Here is a 15,568-nt window from a genome sequence, read left to right on the forward strand (position 1 = left end):
ATTGCAACAGTCTATGTTGGAGTGAAGCCTGTACAGCGTCAGACTGCCACAATCATACTCTAAACTGGGTTCCACTCTAGGTGCTAGTTGGACAGGAGACAGTGTAATTACATGATTTTTCACTTCACTGACTGCCTTGTGCACCTGACAATGAGCTCGCCACATCTACCCAGAATAACCACCTTTTTAGTATTAACATTTGCATTAACATGCTGTCTGCTTTCAAATGATTGCGATGTTGTGTCTCCCCTGCTCCCCAGAGTTGTAAAAGAAGAGTGTGGTTACTGAGAACTCTACACATCTCAACCTTCACTTTGAAGATGTCAAAATACCAATAAAAGGTTTTCCCAGGACTGAAACCTGCTAGGGTTAGGGTTAGGGTTAGACACAAAGTGTGATAGCTGATTGGTCAAAATGATTGAATTTATGTCCATTGTACAAAAGTAGTAAAAATTATACTATATAAAGTAAATCAAATCAAAGCTATAAAACCTGCAATGATCATAAAGAATTTCCCTGGAAGAAACAAACATTTTGTATGTATCACATCAATGAGACTAGATTTTGAGTCAGAATTCATATTACAGATTCAGATTTGTCAACATTGTTGTCTGATTGTCTGTCTTGTTATTTTGGTGCCAATTATATGTTTCCACCTAGTGATCATAGCAGGATTTCACACTTAACCGTTCATATAGCAGGTTGAGACATGTTGCCTCAGAATGAAGCTGATAGAAGATCATAGATTACCTCTTAAATAATAAATTTTTCTAAACATTTTTTTGCCATTTTTTTTAAAAGTAGGATGGTTAAATAAGAGTCTTGCTTTTACCCCAGCACAATGCAGCAAAGGTTACAGCTGTGCTGAAGGTCGTGTGATGTGTCAAACTAACAATCGGCTTTGTGTACAAACTGGAGCCTTTCCAAGCTACATACCAGTTAGACAACAGACCAACTCTAAAATAGCAAACTGCACAGGTCTTGAATGTTTTAAGATCTTGACTGTATGCTGCTGGCCATGTTGCAAATTGTTGCTGCAGCCTGTCAATGACAATCACCTGGCAGGATCTGAGTGCTGGGGGGTGGCGGTGAACTACGCAGCGTTGGATCCATTTTTACTCAGATTGACATTCACTCTTTCCATCTGTGTCTAGTGGTTTATCTCAAGCCAGACACTGACTCTTTAGTCATGTGTTGTTTCTGAAGAATGAGCAACAAACTGCTGCCATGACTTATTATTTCTTTAGCTTGCACTAAAGTAGCGATTATTTTAAGACTTTATATCCCATCTATTAAAAGCCACAACAGGCCACAGGGGGCGGGACCAGGAGAGGCAGAGCAGAGCTAATAATCATTTGTGTGTATGTGTGTGTGTGTTTCTCTATATTTTACTCAGAAAATAGTTTTCTACTGATTGCAGACAATGGTTTAATGTTTTCATTATAAGTCATATGTTAAACAGTTTCGGACGTCTGACAGACAGACTGTTAAAGTTAAGTTTGTTTTACAAACTGGCAGTGTGTCCTACTACTATGATCTAAACAGTCTCTGATAACACATTCAAGATAATTAATATACTTAAGACTTTTGATAATTTTCATCTCTTTCTCTTCATACTTTTAGATTCAAACAAACAAAGAACAAATAGATGGTGATTTATCAATTATTGGAACTGTATCAAAAGGAAATGTGTCAACCAGTGCACAAATGAGAGGCGCATCTGGAGCATTTCCTGACTATGGATTTGTTAAACTCACCATTTGCCTCTACTGACTTGAGTGGTGAGCCCTTTTGTCATATGACCTTGAAAGGAACCCATGGTTTAAAAGAAAAATCTAGTGTGGCAGCTGCATCGCTGCATTTAAGACATAAACATCAAAGAGATGTAATAACATAGTAATGATAAATCAGAATAGAGATTAAAAAAAAAAAAAGAATTGTTAAAGAAGGCAAAAAATGTAAGAAGTGTTAGATAAATTAATGTGCCAGACATAATTTGTATCTTTTTCTTCTAGCAGAAGGTTTTCTTAAGCTGTCCCAATTGTTCAGATCACAGAGGTACAGATTCTAAATAAACTGCTGCACCAGTCGACTACCTAATACATCATGACAAGAAAGAAAGAAAGAAAGAAAGAAAGAAAGAAAGAAAGAAAGAAAGAAAGAAAGAAAGAAAGAAAGAAAGAAAGAAAGAAAGAAAGAAAGAAAGAAAGAAAGAAAGAAAAGGAAAGAAAGAAAATAGTGAACTTATCTATGAAGCATTTTCAGTCTGATGGTCAGATGATTACTATATGTGACTTTGGTCTTACCTGCCGACATGAATTTTGAATGAGCTGTTCCTTTATGAATTGAAGCAATTCACCATCCTGTGTTACATTAAGAGCAACATCCCTCAGTTTCGGGACCTTTACTCAATTCATGCAAAAAAAAAAAAGGAAATTAGCCTTAATGAAGTATTTCCACATATGAGTTTTTTTCGCTATAATCAAGTTTATCAATGGTACAAGTTTTATAGATGGCTGGAGCAGCTACCACAGGCTTTTGTGAGATGTAAGATTAGAACAGCATACTTTCCATCAGTACCAGGGCAGCATTTTACTGAAGCAGTTTCCCCACGTCTAGCATGAACAATGAAAGCTTTGCGACACAGTGGCATTGCAAGATCAAAAAATAGCTTTTTACAATGGGCACATCCATGTGCTGTTACTGGGAATTAACATCTTAACCTTAATTTGTTCAATCTAAAAATTACAGGAGCCACCGTGCGATTATGATTGTCAAGCATAACCCTTGGAGGATTCCTCACATTAATTTGCAATTTAATTGAATGTTTGCTTGAGTTATTATGAGTCATGTGATCTTTGGGTCATATGAACAACAAAAACATTACCCACTCGTTCACCATTCAAGTGTTAATCTAAGCTTCTCAAAGTGGCGCTTTCCAGGCTTCTAGCCTTTTGACACTCTTTTTGAGAGGCTTGTTCACATGTAGGCATGTTTTAAAAGGCTCAGATCAGACAGAAACAACATTCTTTGACTCCTATTTTGAGATGGATTGAGTTTGAGCCCTGAAAATCCCTCTGACCAGACAAGATAAATGGTCATCATCATAAAGACTTTGCCTGGCACATCATTTGAACAATGGGCTCTCACTGGTTGTAAGTTTTTATAATAATCAAGGATAATTGCTGCTCATCACACAGCTTTGTGGCACATGAATTTCAACACCTTCCTCTCTTGTTCAGCAATCATCAATTTCTTCATCCCCTCCTCACTAATAACCTCCACACTTCACCCTGCAAGGTCAATGGTTGAAGATTGTTGAGGTTGCAGGAGGCCTCACTTGTGCTGATTAAAATAGCCTGTTTAATAGAGGGTTCCAGCCCTGGGATTTCAGCTAATATAGTTTTCCATTATCTATATCCCAATGTGTTCACACATACACAGACAGACACACACAACAACAACCTTTGTCTTAAATAGAAGCACAAAGGCATATCCTTTTATAGTCCTCCCCACTGTTGTTGGCAGAATGGTTGGGTATGAAAGGGGGGTGGAGGTGACACCTGTGAAGTGGATAAAGGGGCTTTAATTGCCCACCTCTGCCCACAGTGTCCAGGATCGCTCTACTGTGTCAGTCTTGAGTGCCCTTAGCCATGGCCCCTAAGAAGAAGGAAGAGCCAAAGCCGGCTACACCAGCCAAGCCCCCAGAGCCAGAGCGCCCCAAGACTCCGGACTTTGACCCAGCAACAGTGACGGTAAACCATTAAAATCCATATTTACTGATGCAGAGATAATGTACATTAAATGAAGTAAGAGATAGTGTTCAAGTTATTTACCCTGCTTCTTTCTCTCTCTCTCTCTCTCTCTCTCTATTTCCAAGTTAACCACTGTGCAGATAAATCTTGCAGCTATATTCTTAGGATTGTTTTTAGGATTTATTGGAAGTGGTTAAAGATTATCAGTCCATGTTTGAAGTACATCAGAGACCCCATGTGACTTAAACTTGCCACTGCAAGCCAAACTGTACTAATTACAAGACTTTTCATTGTCCTAATCCTTATCTTTTTACAGCTTTACAGAATATGTATTAAACTGCAGAAGCACCTCTTTATATGTGTTCTGCAGTTAGAAAAGATGTAAATGGTGCTTCAGACATCATGGAAATTTTGTCTTCTGCTGACTTGGCCCCTTCCTGGTGGATAAATGTTTTCCTGGTTGAGCAAGTTGCCATGTTACAATGGACTGCGGTTAAAGCCACAAAATATGATTTTCATTATGTTGTGAATGGCAGACCACCCGAACCATTCTTCAGAGGGCAAAAAACGGAGGAAAAACCAGAAGAAAGCAAACACAGATAATTATAGCCACCTCCATCCATCTTTAAATATGCTTAGATAAGGTTTAGAAAATGTTTTCACAGCTTTATAGAGGTTTGTAGAAAGCCAGACATTTGACTGAAACTTAGAGCATGGGCCGAATGTAATCCAAAATTTATATTACCTATGTAAAGTTAAAAAAGTAAAATACTGGAATTGTTACTTTTTAACTGGAGAACAGTGGATTTAACATTTAGATTTTTTTTAATTAAAACACCAAAATGCTATCTTGCATAAGTTTAGGAAACTTCTTCCTATATTCTTTTATATGACTTTACTATATTCACCTATATTCACTTATAATATTTTAGGTTGGTTATGTGAAACTACTCTTATACAGAAATAATTTCTTTTCCAAATTTTCACTTTAGAAAAGTTAGAAAAATTTAGGGGAGAAATAGGAGTTCTTTAGTCACATGCTTTGTTAAATCTTAGTAATCCATGTTGTTATAACTGAATAATTTAATCCATTCTTTAAACTTAAATTTGCAAAATCTATAACACTATTAGGAGTATATTATCATAATATCCCAACTATGTTACATTCTGGTGGAGTTAGAGTACTAACAACTCTTGCCACAAACCTAAAAATAATTCAAATGAAGCTGAGAGTAGTGGCCAGGTCACATCTAGAAAGAATGGGGCATGAGGCCCAAGGTCACTGAGAGGCAATGCACTATCATCAGACCACATGATGCCCGTAATTCAATCTATTGGAGTGGCATGATGAAGGTGGGGGCAAGATCATCATGCTTTTTTGCAATGATTTTTTTTTCTGCTCCGTTGCTCTGTTTACTCTAACTGCTTTGTTTGCTTTATCTTTTCTCAGCTGGAATTCACCCCGGAACAAATTGAGGGTAAGGCTTAGATGGCTGCTCCATTTGTCATCTGCGTTGCATGGACTGTCAGTTATTTATAGAGAGAATAAATGGTTTATGTGATCATGCACTCCATCAAAGTGTGAAAAACATTCAGCAACAGCTGGTGATACACTAGATCAGACATGGTATTATTTTAAAATCATCACATCCATCTAAGTCTATCCCCCAAAAAGGTTTGAGGTACACATCAGCCAAATTAGAGCGGAACTCTTCTGGCTTTGACATACTTGGAAAATACACTTTCGTCATTACTTTGCCAAACAGGCAGCATCTTCAGGGTCTTTCCATGAAGATTCTGCAAGTGCTTTCAGACGAGGAGAAATGAGAAGAAACCAGAAGTAATAATCTCCTTTATTTTATTTTTTTTCACAGATTTCAAAGATGCTTTCCAACTGTTTGACCGAACACCAACCAGTGAGATGAAAATCACTTATGCCCAGTGTGGCGACCTAATCAGGGCTTTGGGCCAGAATCCTACTAATGCAGAGATCATGTATGTCCTTGGAAAGCCCAAAGCTGAAGGTTAGTTGTTTGGCCAGCTGGACTATTCTGCTTTATGTGCACCATTCAGACTGGTGTTAATGGTCTGCGTTGGATGTGATCCAAAGGCAGTGCCCTACAAATGCAGACATATCAAAATGAAGTTTTACATGACTGTAAAGCTGCCTAGCCATTTTGTTTTTCCTTTTTCGACCTTCAAGTCAGCAAATTTACCACTTTCCACAGATATGCAGACTAAGATGCTTGATTTTGACCAGTTCCTACCCATTCACCAACACATTTGCAAGGCCAAGGACCGTGGAACATTTGAAGACTTCGTAGAGGGTCTGAGAGTATTTGACAAGGAGGGAAATGGTACAGTCATGGGTGCTGAACTCAGACACGTTCTGGCAACACTAGGTGAGTAGAACAGTCTTTATGCAATAAAGTCATGAACAAATTTACAAAGCTGACAGTTGTCTTGGTTTCAGGTGAGAAGATGAGAGAGGATGAGGTGGAGCAGTTGATGCAAAACCAAGAAGATGCCAATGGTTGCATAAATTATGAAGCTTTTGTAAAGTACATTATGGCATCCTAAAGGGGTACATGTTCATTTCAGCCTCATCGTCATTCTGGTGCTACATTCAAGGACATATTGAAATGAGGGTGTAATGAGTTTGTTTTTCCTCCCCTGGAAAAGCAAGAATTCACAACAGCAGAAAATCTTTATATTTCTGTAAATCACATCCTGTATATTTTTCATTTTCATACATCATGAATAGATCTAACTCAGAAATATTTCACCTTGTTTTTCTAATGCTCCTTATGCCAATGTTGTGCACCCCTTTACATTTTATAAAACATGGTAAATAAATCCATTTATTTTAATGGTGACCTGTTTTACGGACCAAAGCTCCGTAGCGCCTCATTGTGTGCTTTTTTTCACATAACATCCAAACTGTGCTTGAAAAGAATCTCAGCAAGACTTCTGATAGAGGGAGAGAGGACAAAGAAATCAACTTTTTTTTTAGCTTCCCCAAAACAGTCAATACAAGAAAATGGGTTTGAACCAACCAGCTACAGCAATATAGCAAAATAAGAATATCTCTGTCTCTACAAAACTATTGTAGCCTACTATTGTACTATTTATTAGATTTACATACAGTTAAGTGACTCTCTCACACAGAGACATACATATATAAACTTATTTATTTATTAAGGGTGTTTCTCAACAAAAATAATGTGTTTGCATAGAAAACGTTCAAATCTTAAGTTGAACATATCTCAATAAAACATGTAGTTGCATACAAAAACACAGTGTTTCATAAGCAGATTACAAAATATTCTTTGAAGCCAGTAAAATATGAATATCCTAATTTTGAAAGGACTTTTAAGGGCAAGTAGTACTTACCTAATTACGCCAAAAGATGGTGTTGTTGTTCAACAATTTCTCTTTGATTTTAAACGGAGGATTTCTACATACACTTGGATGAAGTCAGTATCCGTCCTTTAGCAGAATTAATGGGAAAATCTTGACATCTTGCTTGTGGTCTTTGATCCCTTTATTGCAGAAGCAGATTCACAGCTTTAGCTCAGTTTTTCTCAGACAAATGTCAGAATACCAACGCTCTAAAGTTAAAGTGTCACAACCCATCACATGTCACGAAATTCAATTAAATTAAAAATGCATATAAATTTCCATTTGATCCTGTCAGTCACAGACTTAGATTTACCTCAGAGGCGAAATAGCCACTTAAACTTTTCCTTAGCTTTGCTTGTTTATCTCCATGCCTTTTTACCAAGCAGACTTAAACCCCTCTACTGGTATCTCAGTAAGAGCAGATTTGCGCCAGCTTAGGTGTGTTCCAAAGAATGGTTTTAGTAAATGCCACCACCAGATAGGGGGAATGTTTTTGTTCAAGAGAGGCAAGTCAAACTGGGTCAGCTCCTGTAATAACTGTGAAAGTGACTCTGTGTGCTGCTCAGAGCTCAAGTTGAGACTCAGAGCTTGATGAACCTGCCCTCTGGAACGCACCCCAGGTGACAACTAAAACTAGCTAATGTGAGTCTGTTTGTTGTAAATGGGATGACAGTTATTATTACTCAGTTTTGTAAGAAGCTCAATGAATGTTTCTTATATTTTCCACTATTTCCTAATGTAGATCCACTCAAACCAATTTTCTTTAGTCAAGATAATTACAAATTAGTCACAGATCTGTTTCTGCTTTCGCTATTCTCTTCTCCTTTAATATAAGAACTGGAAGAAATTGAAAATATCCTACATGCTCTGATTCATATGATCACATTACATTCTTAATTGAGGAATTACACAGTGGGAAACCACACCATAAATAGTAGGCTGTATTAAGTTGATTTAAGCTAATACAGACTGATTTATAGTTTTACAATTAAGTGGACAGAGAGAGAGAGAATCTCAGTCACTTAGGATCAACTAGAAAACTCTCTAAGATGATTTAGTCGAAAGATATTCTAATAATTTTCTTTTTTCTTTTTTTTTTTTTTCTCAATAGTTTTCTAGTGTGAGTCAGGCTCTAAATTTAGACCTTGGATCTCCCAACACCAGCAGGAACATCTTTCTTTTTAGACCCTTCGGCCTTGTAAATATGTCTCAGTCTTTTACACTCCCACTTTGTGATGCTGCAAGCTTACTTTAACACAAATGTGTTGTCTTAAGACTGTTGTTAACAAAGCTCCTCCAGAGCTACAGATTATATTTTTCCTCCAAACTACTTCTATGTGTAAAATTAGCAGAGAGGCCTTATAAAGGATCAAATTAAATGTCTGCGTTATAAAATAAATAAAGCTTTATGTTGATAACAGATTAGTCTTTGATTACATTACACGTTTTGTTCTTTTGGGTTACAGGGTGTACAATATAATGTTTTTGGTTTAGGACAAGCCTTGGATTACCCGTCAAATCTTTTTAGCTGAGTTCAGTATTGGTGAAATGCAATCTTATATAGAAACAAGATAATTCAGGTCAAATAATTCATCCTATGGGAGACCCTTTCATACTACTGATAACAATCAAAAGCATTAGTTAACACAACAAGCCTGCATTAGAATCCTGCCTCTTTATTTGAGGATGTATAAATCGAGGAGTCCTGAGGGTCTTGGGCAAAGGCTGTAGTTTCTGCTCCATTTCACTCCAATCCAGCCTGAAATATTTGAAACTACATCTAGCAGGCACTCTCTCAGGGCATCTTCCCTTCCATGATTAATTTACTATAATTTCATTTTTTTATATCTTTATTTGCTATGTTTACAAGTCAGCCGATTGCATGCCACAGAGATAGTGATGCTGGACTCCTCTCCATCACATGAATGATTGTTTGGATGAACCAAAAGTGCTGAATTTATTTGATGGTGTACTTGGATTTGAGTAGCAAATGAGTCACTTAGATATTCATGTAATCTGTGGCAAATGTCACTGACAGCTCAGCATCAAGGAAGAAAAATGATGCAACGTGAGCTAAATTTATTATAACATTTCTCTCTAAAATCATCCTTAAAACAAAGAGTCAAAGAGAAAACATTAACAGTATATTTTTTATTTAAATGAATGTTCTTCTTTATGTGTACAGGTACAGGTGTACAGCTATAGCACAATAATACATAAATGTATAGAGACAATAACTTCCTTCTTACAAAAATCCTTTTGTTTATAAGGCAGCATGGGTGGTTCAACAAGGAGTTTTTATTAAAATCGGCTAAAATACATCAAACTGTGTTGATTACATTTCAGGTACAGTAACTAATGTATAAAGATCAAAAGATTTGGTCAACAAAGTCCAGTGGCAGTAAAAAAATATTCAGATGATTAAAAAATGTGCATTGGTAAACATGGGTTGTCTCTTTGGTGAGTTAGAACTAATTATTTTCTATGTTTGTTTATGAAACTGTTTCACAGCTAATGTTACGTAGTCCTTTAATGTTGGTGGAACATAATGAGGTCGTGGAAAGTTGTGCAATGTTGCTGCTGCACAAATTGACGTCGCAGCTATGCAGGTAAAATATTTACATCAAATCACTCTTAACTGATCAATATTTAATATACCAACTACCATCAGTCCAACCAAGCAGAACACTGACAACTGTCTGCAACAATGTACAAAATACAAATATTTACAAAATACAAATATCAAAAGCATATTTTACATGAAGAGGTGATAGTATTTTATAATCTGTACAACACCCTTCAACACGTCTTTAAAAAGTTTTTTGTTGGTTTTCTTTTACATTTTTAAATCCAAAATCAATGCAAATGTAAATAAATAAATCAATTTACTCTACTAAGACAACATTGTACATTTTGAAAAGTGAAAATCTGGATAATTAATAGAGATTAAAATGAATAAAAATATTTTTATTTAGAAAAAAAGAGAGGGGGAAATATCACAACTGTGGAGAAAACAGCTAACCCAGGTCCAGAGTTACTACACACACACACACACACGCACACACACACACACACACACACACACACACATATATACATATATCTATACATATACATATATATATATATATATATATATATATATATATATATATATATATATATATATATATATATATATATATATATATATCAAAACATCAAAATGCACAAACATATTTTGCAAATGTAATTTTTTTAACATTCTGAATCATACCATCTTACATGAAAGACAAAGAGTTACGCAATTAATGTGGTGCCACACTAAGGAATTTAAGCATAAAAACTTAAGCTTGCAACATAATTTGGGCTTTTAAATCTTTGTAATCCCTTTCAAAATACATATTTCCTGTCCCCTGTTAATCGGCAGCAAAAAATACAAGTTTATTTGTAGTTTGCCAAAGCAGACACATGACTGTTTGCATTACTGTTGTCTGATAAGCCTTGGGAGACATAAGAGCTGGAATTACATTCAGACAGTACTGACCACAGCAAGTCTTTAGAGGAAGAGAGTCATTTTCTGCATCAAGCCTTTTATCTTTAGGGGCAGGAGCTTAGTTGTGACACTGATTATGAGAAAGCCACAAGGATGTCACAAAGCCAAAAGAATTTAATCTGCTTTTACTGTGCATGTATGGTAAATCCACACTACTGTATGCATACATTACATAAATGACTAAGAATAACTTTCTCTTAATATATATATATATATATATATATATATATATATATATATAATTATATAAATATATAAAATTTTGTCGGGAAAAGAGCTTTGACATGGGGCCGCTTACCTAATGGCCTAAGGGAGCTCAAACACTTCATGCATTAAATTGCTTTTTCTGTTGACACCCTCTTGTCTTTTCGCTCTTACAAAGAGGAAGTTACAAATTATGGTGGGAACAAATAGCTGGAGGACAGTTGAAGTAAGAACCTCCTGTTTTATAAGAAATCGCAGAATTAAAGAAATAGGACTTAACTTAAAGTCGTCTGAGAACACATCAAAAGAAAGAAAGGAATAAAAACTTGTTGGTGCCAAAGCATCAGAGCATTTAGCTCATATTTAACACTTTGATGATAGACCAGTCAAATACTTGCATTGTGGTAAATCAAATCTCTAGTATAAGTGGTTGTCTTCTTTTAAAGTCACAATCGAGCAGTATGGATACGAGTATCAGCTGCAAATCCTGTGGGATTACAGTGAGCCACTGATAAACTCTAAGCAGCAAGATGGCAGGGATAAGAACACAGAACAATTTGCTGCGGTGTGATGATGATCCCATGCTTCTGTTGTTAATCTTCAGACAAACTCAAACCCCACACCTATGTATTAAACATTATAATAAAATGAATAATCTGAGAAATAGCTTACTTAATGTTCAATGGAAATGTCACCAGGCAGAGAGAAATATCCTCAGCATTCAGGCACATTAAGTTACAGTAGAAGAATCTGTCTGTTTTGAAAATCACTTGGATACTAACAACATGTCAGTGAAGATAATGTGTTTGTTCCCTGGCTCACACAGCTGTAGTCTGTTTGATGCTGTGAAAGCTAATCCGGGTAGGAGAAGTGGGGATGGACATGGCTCGTGCTACTCGAACTCGAAGAGCATGGTTGTCCTGCCAGCGATGCCAACGTTTCCTGACAGCAGAACGGACCTGAAATGTTGAGGACGAACAGTACAAAAATATATTGTGAATCTTACACAAATACAGAGATGAAGAAAAGACACAATAATGTAATGTTTTTCTTAGATGAACAACAATTTTACAGAATTCTTTTAATGTGTGAAGGAGAAGATTTGCACCAATCTTCCCATTTATTGGATATGAAGCTTCAACCAGAAAGCTGAATGACATTTATAGTTTAATGTTGGCAGCTATTTAGTTTTATTGCATGGATTAAAGACACAGATGTCACACATCATGTGCTTTAAGCTAGTGTGCGGGGGGGGGGGGGGGGGGGGGGGGGGGGGGCTGTATTGTCACATCACATGACCCGTGTGTCTCTGAGCAGATATAGGGGTGCCACATGCATAAAAAAAAAGTTTGCTGTTGTGCTGATAAATTAAACAGTTGCAAAGCTGTTCCCGTTTTTAATTTCTTTTTCCATGAAATCCAACATGGCAGAAAAATACAACCTAGGTTTATTCTAATCTGACATTGTTTTAAAAAGTTTTTAAAATTTTGTTAGTATGTACAGTAAAGATGGTGGTCTATCTGCTTGGTATTATTTGCCCGCCACACCTCCTCCAGTGTCCTACAGGGTCCTCATCTGGGTCCACTGATTATAGTTATCAAGTATATGGTATGATCTACTGGTGATGTTTTGGTATTCATTTAGCAGACATTAAACATGCTGAGGCAAATCAAGCTCTTACCAAAAGAAATGGAGAAATGGAAAAATGGCATAAAAACACTACACAAGTAGTTTCCTAATGTTATATAAAAAAAAGCTTAAGTGGTTAGCATTAGAATAGACTGGTGGACTGTTTCCTTGTTTCCAAAATGCCCAAGTATTTTGATATTGCTGAAGCCAATAGAGAGCACGGACTTAAAACGACTCTGGAATAGTAAATATTTATTTCAAGAAAGTTGGGAAGAAGATAAAAAAAAAGTAATCTAAATGAAGTTATTTTGATTTACACTAAATACTGGCTTCCCAAAATGACAGAAGGTGTAAAAGAGACATTTTGAGATGAGACAAGGCTATTTCATATTAAATAGGCTTGAAATGGTGGTGGTGAGTACCAAAAGTGTTCCCAGAATCCACCACAATCACTTTTCATAAACCGTTTTTAATTAAAATAAACATTTATGCAACAAGGGATATTCAGGTTATTCCTAATTCCTCATCAAAGTCACAAACTCTCCATCCCCAAAAGGCATGGGGAGGAGCAGCAACAGGATACATAATTTGTCACAATTAGCATCAAACATGTAATCCTTTTACTGGCTTTAATCACTATCAAACAGCTGCTGGTATTCTGGGAATTTGCTTTAATTTTAATCAGAAGGGAAATGATAGTGCTTAGAGAAGGTTTTCTATCACAGTTAAGGACCATCATATAACATTTTCAATGACAAACAGAAAATCTTTTGGCATTCATTTCAGTTAAAGCTTTCACTGTCTGACTTCTGCAAAAATTGTAATTAAGAGTTTAATTAGTAAAGACTACTAAGCCAATCAATCAGATCCAATTAGAACTGTATTAATATCATAAATCAGAAACACATTACTGACAGTCTTTTGCCACACGCAGTAACTTACCTCTCCGTTTAGAAAGCAGTAAAACACTGAAACAAAGAAGCCCTGCAGAAAAAGAAACATTGCCATTAGAAGCAGAACAGGACTATATTGTCTCATTCCAACTTACTTAGACATTTCAGATTGAGCTGTTACTAAAAAAAAAGCACTTAAGCACAGAAGATAGGAAGATATATATATATTAAAAAATAGCCATAGAGCAGAAAGCATGCCCACATGGTCCTGTTAATCTTGACAGCTGAGAGCACTGAACATAAGGCAGCAGGGATGTGTAAGCACAGCCAGGATGCTACCCTAAATTATCCTCCCACAGGAAGGCTCAAAACCTGCTTAAATACATGATACAGCTCTGCAATCAAACCCTCAGATTAATTCACATGGTAATTTGACACATTGTGTGTGGGTTCATAATTGTTTGCCACTCTTCTAATGCATTATTAACAATGTTCTCACCTGAAAGGACTGTAAAAAGGAGTTGAAATAGATGAAAACAATTTGTGAGATATCGTCCTCCCCCGGATTCACAAAAAACAGCATGTAGGTGATACCCAGCAGAGGTAGCAAGACTAGTGTGGCTTTCACTGCTTTTCTGTGAAGACAGAAAAGGAACATCAACAGCCTCATTTCCATAACAACAAAAATAGAAAGCTGAATGTCAACTGAGTCAGCTGAGTTATATATATATATATATATATATATATATATATATATATATATATATATATATATATATATATATATAATGTTATTTCTAAGTTTCCTTATTGTAAACCAATAAACAACTAATGAATTGATTTTAATTTATACAATAGCACACCATTTTTTTCCAGAGGGAACATGTTGATTACTAATGAGCTGTCAGGAAGGGCAATAACACAAGAAATAATCGACATGCCTTTCTACTTTTCAACAACAAAGAAAATATTTACAGTAATATCAATGTAACATGTGGCAGGGCAACAATCAACAGATGACAGAACATTGTTCTTACAAATAAGCTTTCACAGTTTACTTGAATTCTTTTTCTTCCACCCACTTAAATCTTTATTGCTCACAATGACAATCATAAATCCAAACAAGCCTGAAAAGCCTGAATTAGAAAAGTCTAGGCTGTGACACTGCAAGCACTACACATTCTTGAAATAACCTACGAAGGAGACAAGTACACTTGACACACTGGCAGCATGTGTTAAAAACAAGTTTACCATCAGATGCACAAGAAGTCTCTTTCAGGTTCACACCAAAACTATTATTGCTCACTCATCAAGTCTTGACATATGAGTGGGTTTTCACTTTTTTCCCCAACAGTTAATGGAGTGAATCTTGCAAAAAGCACTCTAACCGCCTTGCCTTCACTCAAATACAAGACTTAAGTATGACAGACATATTAAATCCAAAACCTTACAGCCTTCACAGTATTAACTCAAAACTTAATCTCAGCCAATGGCTCTTTGTTAGGTTACAAAATAAAATAAATAAATAAATAAAAATAACTTCGTACAAGAGCCAAGAAGCTAAAAAGGGAAACAATCCTGATGGCAGCTTAAAAAAAGCAAGTGAAAAATTGGATGAAAAAACAAACAGAAAAAAAAAAAAAAACATGTGTTTTTCTTATTGCAGATCCTCTCCATAAATGATCAAATGATTAAATCTTTTTAAAAGCATCTGTAATAGATGCATCCATTAATTTTCCTCCGCTTTTTCTGGGTCCGCCAAATCACATCCCAGGGGATAACGAGTATTCCCACAGCTGCCCAGCACCTCTCACCAGGAGAAACTCCAGAGTGGAAGAGAGTCCAGCCATTCTTGAGGTTCCAGAGCTCAAGCTGTGCATCAGGGTGAGTCCAATTGTATCTAGTTGGACTATATTCCAGTCTTTGACCATTGCCCAACTCACATTGCACTTGCACATTGGAGGGGGGGCCCATGTTACCCTTTTGGGCTGAGCCCGACCAGGTCCCATAAGCCCGGCCATGAGGTGCTTGCCTCTGTGCTCCAGGAATAGATGAGCTTTTATATACAACATTTGGAGGTAATGCAGATCTCACTTTCACTTTGATGGCTTTACCACTGGGCTTTAATTGGTAGACAGTTTTAAAACCCA

General features: G+C 36.3%; 2 protein-coding genes across 3 annotated transcripts in view; one reads left to right on the forward strand and one right to left on the reverse strand.

The window, feature by feature from the left end:
- Nucleotides 1–3,578: 3,578 nt before the first annotated feature.
- Nucleotides 3,579–6,631, forward strand: myl13 (myosin, light chain 13). Its single transcript, XM_041992569.1, has 5 exons — nucleotides 3,579–3,755; nucleotides 5,206–5,233; nucleotides 5,630–5,779; nucleotides 5,984–6,157; nucleotides 6,229–6,631. Exons 1-5 carry the CDS (start codon nucleotides 3,654–3,656, stop codon nucleotides 6,333–6,335), a joined length of 561 nt encoding a protein of 186 aa, XP_041848503.1. The 5' UTR covers nucleotides 3,579–3,653; the 3' UTR covers nucleotides 6,336–6,631.
- Nucleotides 6,632–11,668: 5,037 nt separating this feature from the next.
- Nucleotides 11,669–15,568, reverse strand: part of LOC121643770 (corticotropin-releasing factor receptor 2) — a 43,519-nt gene continuing 39,619 nt past the window's right edge. Inside the window, exons 10-12 of one of the 2 annotated variants that reach the window (XM_041991292.1) lie at nucleotides 13,918–14,053; nucleotides 13,468–13,509; nucleotides 11,669–11,855 (exon numbers count right to left, since the gene is read on the reverse strand). In XM_041991292.1, coding sequence (XP_041847226.1) covers nucleotides 11,715–11,855; nucleotides 13,468–13,509; nucleotides 13,918–14,053 — 319 coding nt within the window. In that variant the 3' untranslated portion in view covers nucleotides 11,669–11,714. The remainder of the gene's footprint in view (nucleotides 11,856–13,467; nucleotides 13,510–13,917; nucleotides 14,054–15,568) is intronic. The other variant, XM_041991293.1, reaches the window with a different exon arrangement.

Source organism: Melanotaenia boesemani, chromosome 8 (genome assembly GCF_017639745.1).
Source record: "Melanotaenia boesemani isolate fMelBoe1 chromosome 8, fMelBoe1.pri, whole genome shotgun sequence".
Taxonomy (NCBI): Eukaryota; Metazoa; Chordata; class Actinopteri; order Atheriniformes; family Melanotaeniidae; genus Melanotaenia; species Melanotaenia boesemani.

What these genes read in the sequence shown, in the direction of transcription:
- myl13 (XM_041992569.1), top strand. Translation starts at nt 3,654, where the DNA reads ATGGCCCCTAAGAAGAAGGAAGAGCCAAAGCCGGCTACACCAGCCAAG. An exon ending in TTGACCCAGCAACAGTGACG is followed by an intron (nt 3,756 to 5,205) that starts GTAAACCATTAA and finishes ATCTTTTCTCAG; the next exon opens with CTGGAATTCACCCCGGAACA. An exon ending in ACACGTTCTGGCAACACTAG is followed by an intron (nt 6,158 to 6,228) that starts GTGAGTAGAACA and finishes TCTTGGTTTCAG; the next exon opens with GTGAGAAGATGAGAGAGGAT.